The sequence below is a fragment of the Paroedura picta genome, chromosome 3 (assembly GCF_049243985.1).
Source record: "Paroedura picta isolate Pp20150507F chromosome 3, Ppicta_v3.0, whole genome shotgun sequence".
In the NCBI taxonomy this organism is placed as follows: domain Eukaryota; kingdom Metazoa; phylum Chordata; class Lepidosauria; order Squamata; family Gekkonidae; genus Paroedura; species Paroedura picta.
In genome coordinates, this window is record NC_135371.1 from 55,966,871 (window position 1) to 55,978,532 (window position 11,662).

Sequence of the window (11,662 nt, forward strand, 5' to 3'; positions counted from 1 at the left end):
ATGAATGACAGATGCCACTAATACAAACTTTTCTTTTCTAACAGGCATTAATGTTCTGGGTAGTTGATAACTTCCTTATGAAGAAAGGGAAAACGAAAGCTAAACTTGAAGAGAAAGAAGGAGGGTTAGATTCAAGGAATGGAAGCAAAGTTCGGTACAGGAGAGCAGCCTCACATGAGGAATCTGAGTCAGAGGCAAGTCTTGTAAATATCTGAAGTCCTTTATGTGCTTATCTGATTTTCTCCCCCAACCATCACATCCAGAACTTAAATAAGTTTTCAAAACTTGGGTTGGGGTCAGGGTATCTGATGGATCATCTTCTCCCATACATTCCTGTTCAGGAGCTAAGATCATGGAGAGAGAGTCCCTCTCTCTCTTTTTTAAACTTAATACAGAAAAAAAGTTACATACAAATTACAGAACAACAAATACATATAAGGAGAAAAATAGTAAGAGGAAAAAAAGAAAAGAAGAATAAGTATCATGTAATTTAAAAAAGATTTCCAACTCTACTTACAAAGAAAAAAAATTCTTAACCTTTTTTGCCTGTATATAAACTTTTGTTGTATCACAATTTCAAATATCTCAAATATTCTATGAAATATAGAGCCATCATTAATATTTATAATCATATCTTTGTTTTGAATTTTTTTTCAATATAATTTTTTCATTGCTTCCATTCTACGTCAAAGTCTGAGGTATATTTGTTTTCTAAATTAATGGTTAATTTTGCAAAACTGGCTAGCTACATAACTTTAAATTGCCATTCATGAATTGTAGGTATTTCTTCTGACTTCTATTTTTTTGCCCATATAATTCTCACCGCAACTGAGAGGTATGCAGATTTTCCTAGCTCATTTTTTAAGGAATTCTCTTAAATGCCTAATCAATAGGCTTCCAGTATAAATTTAATCTTTTTGCCCCAAATTTTTGAAATTTCCTCATGAATTCCCCTCCAAAATTGTTTTGCTTTTTGACAATTCCATCATTGGTGATAATGGCTCTTCGTGGCATTTCCAGCATTTATTGTTTGCCTTCTTACTCATCTTTGAGATTTTAGATGGCGTCAAATACTATTAATAATGCATTTTGTAAATATTTTCTTTTATATAATAACTGTTTGAGAATTTAGAACCTTTATTCCAAACAAATTGCCAGCCATCATATTGAATCTCATGTCCTACATTCTTGGCCCAAGTTAATAATTTCCAAACTCTTCATTCTTCATATACTCTACTTATCAGGTGTTCATTACTTTTCATTAGCTGACTTAACAATAGAATCCAAATTCTTTATTGTCGCTAATGAATCTCTTAGTTGAGCAAAAAGCCTCCAGTCTTTTAATTTACCTTCCTCGCATAATTGATCTAATGATTTTAGTTTAAATTCAGTCTTTCCATCCTCTATCTGTTCATTTAATAGTTCTTTGTATGTGAGCCATTATTCCTCAGAGCCAACCGGTCTTCTGGATAATGCTTCATGCGGTGATAGCCACAGAAGAATTTTGTCTAAGAGCTTTCCTTTGAACTTATTCCATACTCTATTTAGTTCAAATCTTAATAAATGATAACCAAACTGTTTGTTTATTGTTCCTTTTCCATACCACATATAGGCGTGCCAACCATAAATGTTCCCTTCTCCTTCTAATGTCAACAATCTATGTTTTTTTTTAGTAATATCAATTCTTTCACCCAGGTGAAGGCCACTGCTTCAAAATAAAGTTTTAAATTGTGAACGCAGAGATAAATTTAGATGCTTCTACCTATTTATATCTTCCTTTATTTTTTCCAAACCTTCTCATAATTATTTTGAAAAAGTGTTAAATTAGAGTTAGTTATTATAACTCCTAAGTATTTTACTTTACGGACTATTTGAAAACCTGATTTTTCCTCTAAGAGCTTTTGATCTTTTAACAGGATATTTTAAACAATGATTTAAGATTTGCCCTTGTTAACTTTTAAGCCTGATACTTTACAAAATTCTTCTAGTTTTGCATTTAAGTACTGAATGCTATCTTCTGGATCTTCTAAAATAATCAATACATCATCTGCATATGCCTTAACCTTGTATTCCTCTTTTCTAATCCCTAACCCTCCTATCTTTTTTTCTTCTTTTATATCATTAATCAGTATTTCCACCAGAATAAAAAGTAGTGGGGAAAGAGGACATCCCTGCCTTGTTCCTCTGCTTATTTTATGGGTAGGAGTTATTTATTAATTATTAAACTAGCATGTTGATCTTTTTATATTTGTTTAATCCAACAAATAAAATTATTCCCACAGTGCATCTTTTCCAGCACTTCCAACATCATATTCCAGTCCAAAGAATCAAAGGCTTTTTCTGTATCCAAAAAAAGTAAAGGCAATTGTTTATCTGGATGGTTTTGATAATATTCAATCACATTTATTAATGTTCTCATATTTTCTTTTATCTGTCTATTTGGGAGAAACCCTGCTTGGTCTTCATGAATCAAAACTTTTAGAATTAATTTTAGTCTTTGGGCAATCATTGAAGTGAATATTTTATAGTCTACATTAATATTGGTACAACATTGTCAGTTTTAGGAATTAAAACAATATTTGCTTCCTTTCATTGATCTAGTATTCCATTGTCTTTTATATTATTCATGAGTCTAACTCATTGGTGGGACAAATCTTCAAAAAAAACATTTATAATATTTAGCAGTAATACCGTCTGGGCCCGGGTCCTTCCCTGGCTTTAATACTTTAAGCACTGCCTTTAATTTCTCTAATATAAATTCTCTATTCAAATTTTTTGTTTTGTTTCACTAAATTTACTAATCTTATTATTTAAGTACTATTTTTGTGCTTTTCCTTTTATTGAAAGTTTCATGTATAATTTTGAATATTCCAGAAGTTTTTTCTTTATTTCCTCACTGTTTTCAAAGACCTCAGAGCTACCTTTGATTTTATCGATCCATTTCTTTTGATGTTTCTTTAACTTCCAAGCTAACCATTTCCCTGGTTTGTTTGCTGATTCAAAATATGTTTGTTTTGCCACCTTTAGTTGCTTGCCAACTTCCTCTGTTAACCTCATATATACTTATTGTTTCAATATATTTCGTCTTTGGGTTACACTCTCTTTTCTGGGGTTTCTCATTAATTCTATTTCTTCCTTTCTAATTTCTTCCTGAATTTGGTGTAGCTTTTTATCCCTGATAATTTTCTGATGAGAATTATGAGCAAATTCCTCTTATATAAGCTTTACTTGTGTCCCAAACTATTCTGTCATCAACACCTTTGTTCAGATTCTGATTTAAAAAATAGATCAATTTCTGTTTGCAGTCTTCTACCACAACTTCATTCTGTAACTATAAATCATTTAATGACCATCTAAATTTCCCTCCAACCTTCAAATTTTTAAGTTTTAACATTACAGGTTTATGGTCAGAAATTATATCTGGTAGGATTTCCACTTTACATGTCATAAGTTTAATTTGTTTTGAAGCCCACATAGAATCAATTCTAGACCAAGATTTATGTCTGGCTGAGAAAAATGTATAATCATGAGAATTTTTATTTATGTTTCTCCATATATCAAATAAACCTACATTTTCCACTAACTCAAAAAAGATCTGTGGTAATTTACCAAGAGTTTTATTTAAATTCTTTCCCACTTCCTTTTTTCTGTCTATTAATGGGACTTCCCCCGCATTCATGTCTCCCATCGTGATTAGCTCCTTATATGGTCAGTCTTCTATAATATTTTTTAGAACACGAAAAAATTCCTCTTTCCCTGCATTTGGTGCATAAACTCCTACCAACAAAACCTTTATTTCATTAAGTATAATTTCAATCAATAAAAATCTACCCATATTGTCAGCCATCACTATTTTTGGTTTCAAATTATCTTTAACATAGATCATTATTCCATTCTTCTTAGCACCTTGGCAGGTTGCTATAAATTCCTTGCCTAATTGTTTATAAATCAAATATTTTTTGCCTCTTTAATAATGTGTGTCTCCTGTAAACAAAGAATATGACATTTCTTTTTTTTTTAAATACTGAAAGACCTTTTTTCTTTTACATGGTTCATTCAACCCATTCACGTTCCAAGATAAAATATGAATACCCTTATCATACATTTTCAATGTTTCCTGTGTATATAAAATTTCTTTATCTTACTTCAAGTCCTATTTATACTTAGACATAACGTCTTTAGCCATTTGGATGTTTCTTAAATTCTTCTTACCTCCCTTAAACATAAAATATATTTTCTCTGGAACTTCCCAACGAAAATAAATACCATGTTTTTTCAGGGCCTCAGTTACAAAACTATAATATTTTCTCCTATGCAATACCAGCATAGGCATTTCTTTCATTAAGATAATTTCTTTACCCTCTGTTTTTATCTTAGACTCATGATGAGCATAAAGAACAGCATCTCTGATTGACTTTCGAGTAAAAATTTTCTCTTTTGCCTCTTTAGAGTTCACTCGAAAAACCTCATCAGTCTCAATGTCAATATCTTTCTCTTCTTTGTTCAACTTCTGGTCCAAAAGCTAAGTGATTTTTCCATGAATATCTTCATTCTCTGTCTCTTCAGGGCTCTAATTCTTAAGAATTTTTCCTCAGTCTTTTGTTGTCAACCTTCTCTCTTTCTTCTTCCAAATCCTCAATACATTCTTTCAGTTGGTTTAGTTTGTCATTATAACTCTAAAGTCCTCTACAATCTGCTTAATGCCCTGCTCCATACCTGTAATCTTTGCTGTTTCCTTCTGAATATTGGCAAGGTCTTGGTCTATCTTTCCCACTTTTCTGTTTGTATCCACCATTGTCTCAGTCATTTGGCCGATTTTTTTTCTATTAATTCTTGCATATGTAGCTTATCTGGTGTTGCAGTAACATTAGTTGCTTGCAGCTGAATTTTGTTGCGTTTCCGTGGTGTCATAATTAGCTGTCTTTGTAGGTATTTTCAATATCTTTATCTTTTTTCAACACCATCTCTCAGACTCTGTGCAAGTTTTTAAACAGTTCCTGCTAATGAACTGCCAATTCCTTTTCTGTGCAGTTCTGTTTCTTTTTCTTATTTGCAATTTGGCTTTATTCTCACACAGACACCCACACAACTAGGAGGCTCTTGACTCCCACATGCATTCCATTCAATGTAAGTAAGCTTCAAATTCAAGTTGTAATATAAAAGTTTGCTATAGTTTTTGAAATGAGCAACCTTCCAAACCTTTTATCCAAAAGGAGTCTATGGGTCGGGATCGGGGAATGGCTCCTCCACCTGCGGTTCACACGCTCGAGGTGGGTGGAGACGGTAAATATTTACCTCTTCCCTTTCACTCCTCTGCAGTAACCCCGCTCTTCTGAGCTAAAGTAGAGGCCCTGTAACACTTCTTTTGCTGAAGTGTTTTGAAAAAGTAAGACTTGCTTATATCTTCCCTCCCAAGGAGCATATGATCAGGTTGGAAGCTGACCAGAAGTCCAACTCAAGAGAGAGTCTCTTGATCATCCCATTGACCAAAGAGGCTCATCTGATGGGTACATGAGAGGGCTTTCTCAGCAGCAGCCCTAAGATACACCTTATTCTCAATCTTTAGCAGGCACCTGGAGATAGTTTTATTAATGGTGGCGTTTGATTAATTCTTCTGCCTACCAGAAGTTTTAAATTATTAATGTTAACTAGTGTATAATAAAATGTATTTTATTATTATTTGAGTTCTTATAAGGAAGAAAGGCAGCTAATAAATGTTTTGAATACTTGTGACTGTACTACCTGATAACACGCTGGGCCTCTGTCTGCCCTTCTACAACCCTTTTTCAAGACAGGCTTTGGTATTAGTTAAAAAGAAGTAAGGCCCATCTGATCCAACACTTCTCATTTTATTAGTGCTTCACTTTTCAGAGGAGTAGGGGGAGGGTTAGGGAGGGTTTTGGTAGTTTGAATATATTTCAGGGGGAGGGAGGAGAAATAAAAATGTAGTCTCTCTGATCATTCACCATCATCCTTCCCTAGATCCTAATTTCAGCAGATGATGAAATGGAAGAATCTGATGTTGAGGAAGATCTTCGAAGACTTACTAATTTAAAGTCTGTTAAGAAAAAGAAGCATCGATTTGGGCTGCCTGTATGACAGATTCCATAGCCTGTAAAACTGCAGGTTTTTATGACAGGATTTTCCATGGTCAGTGGATTTTCACTTTGCATCAATATGCCTATTGCCTGGAAATTGATTCAAGAATGTTCTGTAAACAGGATGCAGAAGGTTGAACAATGTACCTGTTCAGTTGCACTATGGAAACACTGACCAAATATGCAAGTCTTACCAAGTGTGGAAAAATTCTGGGCAACAATGTAATTTGGATGTGACAGTTCAGAAGAGACCATGGAACATCACCGTTACAGCCATGGCTCCTGAATTAGGCAGGATTTGGAAAGAGACATCAGGATTAACAAAATTTGAATCAGTATGTTTTATTACTAAAACTGGCTTTTTGAAACTTATTCCTAGAGCAGAATAGTTTTATGACTACAAATTGTAATTTAAGATTATGTATGGGTTTATTTCTTAAAGGTACCTATGGAACTAATAGGCAGAACAAAGATGTTTGTTTTCTTCCAAATGTTCTCTACCCTGTTCAACTTTTATATTTAAGTTATATTTTCATACTGGGATATTTAAGGATTCTCTTTGTCAGAGAAAATATTGCTGTTACTCTTTGCATGCTGTTGAAAGATCAAAAGATTTGCAACAGAATTTGTATCCATTTCTTATCATGTAAAGGAGAGTGACACGGCAACAAAGGGAATAATGGCCTGGTAGCCACTAGATCTATGTAGCCTTGTGTTGGAATGCTGTACAAGCCTGACAGAAACGAAGGCAGTTGTGTAGTAGCAGTGCTTAGTGGATTACACTACTGGTCAGTTCTGCAGTGTGGGTAATATTCCTGGCCCTGTGCACTTTAGCCTAAAAGCAACAGATATTTGCAGTGGTTTGTCAGTTGAACATTTAAGAAGCTTACACAATACTGGTTTCATAAACTCTGATTCCACATCTCAGTTACTCCAAAGCTGAAGCAACGTTCCTTTAAAAAAAAGAACAGTTTGTTCAAAAGAGGACATAGCACAGTTGGCCCTTCATGTGTCCAGCAACTAAAAGTGTTGTTGTGCAGGAATAGTAATACCGTCTCATCCTATGGGTGTGCATTTGGGGTGAGTGGCTCTCATCTTATTATGATTCAGTTTACTATTATCAAAGTGCACTAAAATCACCATTCCTCATTTTCCTCAAGAGCAAACTAACTCCATCTGACTGACTCCCCTTTTAAGTCAGAGTTAAGCAGAGGCATACTGAAACTTTTACACTCATCTACGAACTTCAGCTATCCAAAGGTTATTGGAAATGTCTTTCTGTGGGATCCCTTTGCATCCAGGTTTAAGTGACTGCGTTATATTTTGATGCTAGTTACCATCCAACAGTTGTCCATGCTCTTTTAAATCTTCAGACATGGCATAAAACAGCAAAAGTGGTTTTCAAATGAAGGGGGGAGCACACCTATAACTTACAGTATCTGGGGATCAGATTGTATTTCAAGCCTTAAAATACACTCACTGACTGAATTTTTCAGAGATACAATTTTTTTACTGTTTTTATGTGTGATTGGTCTTAAATGTGGTAAGTTACACACTGGATGTTGGGGGTGGTTGGGTCTTAGAACATAAGCACCAAGGTGTTCCCTTTATGCTCATCTAATATAGCATTGGCAATGTTGACCTCACTTATCCTACTGCCCATGTGAGACTCTTTACAGGGTTCTTCATTTCAGAGCTATGTACTGGCTGGTGTTACTTTGTGCTACAATACTCTTGCAATATGTTGTTACTTGTTGGTATTCAGGTTAAAAAAGAAGGGATAGGAACCCTGTTTGTTTAACTGAAACCAGATAGAGCCTCTGTTGTGAGGGGAAAGTGTCTCTGATCAATGTTGCCCCCTAACTTATTATTGTTACATTTTCACAGAATATTTGATTGTATGATTCACTGTTCTGTCAAGTATTGTACACTAAAACAGGTTCTGTTACACCTTTGTGAGGGCCTTTTCAGTATGTAGGAACGGCTGATACAATTTTGGAAAGTCAGGAGGATGCTAAGAGACATTTCTTCAGGTGTATACCAGGATAAAATGGGGAAGGGGGACTGACTTTGTGGTACTGAAGGTACAGATAAATGCCTGCTATTCTAATAGCACATAATTGCTTGAGTCCAAAAGCTTATTTTATTAATTTTGCCCTCATATTCTGTTTTGTAATATATCTGTTTTTAGTCTTTGGACAGTGTATGCGTGAGGAAGGGTATTGCTTTAAAAAAGCCCAAAGCCTTAATTGTGTTATAATTATTTTGATAGCCTGGTGTATAGAACAGCACTGGATGCTCTCCAGCAGCTTAATTCAAGATTTTAGGGATGGGTGAAAAATCTACGCTTTTGCTTTCATTGAAATAGTTCAATGTCAGAAGGTTATTTGTTCTAGGCATATAACATCATGACAAAATAAAGCACTATTTGCCAAAATCATAAATTTAAAGCTGTTCAGACCCACAAATGTGGCCATTGTGTACTTAATGAATAAAAATAAGACTTAGTGAATTTCTCTTCGTCTTCCTCCTCCATTCCCATTTTCGAAACTGCCAGGTCAGACATAATCTGAGGACTGTGGGACTCTTAAGACCAAAATGTGCCACAATAGATGGGTCTGCAAAGAGTTAAAGGAACAGGATGAAATGAATACCTCTTCCTCTTTCTTGCAGCCTTGGGCTACCAGAGAAGAATGCAGCTTTACCTGATTTCCTTTCTTGCTACAATCTGACTTAGTAAGCTCCCTTAAACTAGGCATGAAAGGGATGGCCATCTTCTGTTATGTCCACAGTGTCATAAGTATACTGCGTCAGAACTACACTGTGCACATGGAGGTCCTATATAACTCTCCTCTCGTAAAGCCATTAATCATAGACATATTCTCCAGGAACTGATCTCATCTTTTAAAAAGCTGTCTAAGCCCTTAACTATCACCACTTTATGTAGTATTTTATAAAATGGATTACATGCCATTTTGTCACAACTTTCTAGTAAACAGTTGGATTTATTAAATTGCTTGGTCCCTTTCCAAAAATTACGGAAATCTAGTCTGAAAAAATTGAGGTTTTTCTGCCTTTTAAAAAGTGTTACAAATACTTAGTGCTTCATTTTGTTAAACAGATGAGAGTTTATTGGCTTATTCTTCAGTGAGTTAACATCGTGACAGATTTGGAAGATGACAAAGTAGGCAAGGTATAAATTTGGCCCCCAAATGTGGTCATTTGATTGCTCAAGCTGCTGGGTATGTAAAAAACTCATCACAAAGACTTCAGTCTGCATTAAAAAAAAAAAAGGTGACTAACTTTTATTCCATTCTGCACTCAAAATAGCTATATAGTACACTGCTGAGTTTAAAAGAAGGGATAGTAGCTTTCCTTGCCAAATAGATGAGACACAAATCAAATAGTTGTAGATTTGCCTCACTGGTTGATCATGACATCAAGTGCCCATCATGATTATTTTGGAATTCCTGTGGTCATTATGCAGTCTTCATTTTACGGCTTTAATGCATTAATGTCTCCTTGACTGTCTTTAAATGAAATGCTTTATCTTAATGTTGCTAACAAATTGTGTTACAAGCTTCTCTTCAGGGAAAAGACCTCATACTCGTTGACTTATGGACCGAACTAGAACAATGCAAAGTGTTCTGAATACATTCCCTCAAAGGCATGTGCTTTGTATTTTTTTTAAACTATGCCTTTCTGGGAGGAAGGGGGACAGGGGGATATTCAGGCTTTAACCTTCTCTGTTTTGAAGGTTATACATCTATACCCCTTGTGCATGGCTAATCCCAGAGCTGCAGCTTCTGTGCAAAAGTGGTAGTGAACACACACACACACTCACACATACTTCCAGCCAGATTGGATCGTAGGAGACCTGCAATACATCCAGTTTCCAGTAAATGACCATAAAGAACTATGGCTTTACCATGTAAAACTGCAGTATCTTGTTTTTTAAAGAAAGGGATTATGTTTATAAGTTAGGGTTTTTGTTTATTTCAGATGAGCAGTGTGTGGCTCAAAAAGAAGGGGTAAATATGCTCTGTGAGGTTAAAGATGTGAACCATGATCCTCTCTGGATCATATTGTTTAACACATGGTGTTGAATCAAAATGGAAGGTTGTGATGTATTTAAATAATGGTTTACAATAAAGTTTTGACTTAATACAAATTTGTCACTTGTATTCAGCACATGCCCCATACGTCAATTGTATTTAAGGTAGGTCAATTGCTGGTAGATGCTTTTAAAAATTATATATATCCAGGAAGGGTCACCACAATGTATATCAAGCAGACATATTGGGCTGGGTTTTGTTATAGCTTTGGAATATGTATTTTGTTCCTGACACAGAATGAGCATGTGGATCAAATGTAAGATGGAACAAAACCTAGGCTATTTTATAGGTTATTCAAATTTGATAAAGCGTCTGCATTCTGCAGCCCCATTCTTCCGTGTGCCCAAATGGAAAAAGCAGTGTCATTGCAATATCATCAAGGTAGGCATAATTAGCTTTGTCATCATCTACTGGATTGATAAACCTTAAAGCACAGAGCTTAGACAACAGATTGCTAGTGTGATGGGAAGGATGCTTTCTGAATTGACAGAAAAATTGAGATTTGTGCTGCTGCTTTTGTGTTTGTCTTGTTTGAGCTGAAATTTGAAATACTGTTTGTTTAAGGAGACCCACAAGGTCATTTCTGGAGCTGAAAGAGCTATCCTAAAGAAACACAAAATTTATGGGTATGTGTAGTGTTTGACTTTTAAAAAATGGACACATGCACTTCATTTTGCTGTATCACAGTCCCCTTAGTTTAGTTTCAAAAACAGCTTGTCAAGAGGCATGGCTGACTGCTGCAAGTAGAAGCCCAAACTTGTCTTAGGCAGACAGAATGGACTGTACTGTTGTACAAGGGAAATTGGAAACTGTAACAGAGAATGTTTTTAATAACAAGAGTGTTGGACTAGTGTGTTAGAGACCTGGGTCCTTATCCATGTGGCTCAATCGGTAAACTTGGCCCAGTCACACCTACGCAGTCTGACATATCTCAAAGGATTTTTATAGGGATAAAATTGCAATAATCTCTTTGTATGGGATCCTGAGCTTTGTGGGAAAAGGGTGGGATAAAATACACTGATCAAATGACAATATTTCTGAAAGGTAATGGAAACTTTACAATTGCAACTTTCTGAAAATCCATTGTTCATTCACAGCCCTTGGGTAGACCCCATGCTCTTCTGTGAACAAAGGTGTGTGTTTTTCTTTTCTTATGTGCTACTTTTCCACCAAAATAGCATCTCCAAGGTAGTGAACATCAAGACATTTAAAAACATTAAGCATCACTTAAAGTATATATAAAATATTCAAACAATTTGACAAAAGTATACAAACACCCAGGACCACAAGCAAACCAAACAAAGAGTCTTCCCTTGCTGGCAGACAATAATAGAGGGTGGCAGACAAATCTCTAGGGAGGGAGTTCCAAAGTTCCCTCTCTTGCAAGGAAGGGAATTCTACTGCTTTCTCTGTACCATATCCTGAAGTTTTTCAAAAGAAGCACAATCA

The 11,662-nt window shown here is 35.3% G+C and overlaps 1 protein-coding gene across 4 annotated transcripts in view; it reads left to right on the top strand.

Moving 5' to 3' along the window:
* STIMATE (STIM activating enhancer) overlaps positions 1–7,036 on the top strand; it is a 61,430-nt gene extending 54,394 nt beyond the window's left edge. For 3 of the 4 annotated variants that reach the window (XM_077325766.1, XM_077325765.1, XM_077325768.1), the window contains 2 exons: positions 45–194; positions 5,983–7,036. In XM_077325766.1, the coding sequence (XP_077181881.1) occupies positions 45–194; positions 5,983–6,099 (267 nt within the window). In that variant the 3' untranslated portion in view covers positions 6,100–7,036. Of the gene's footprint in view, positions 1–44; positions 195–4,449; positions 5,128–5,982 lie in introns of all 4 variants that reach the window. The other variant, XR_013229067.1, reaches the window with a different exon arrangement.
* Positions 7,037–11,662: the final 4,626 nt, after the last annotated feature.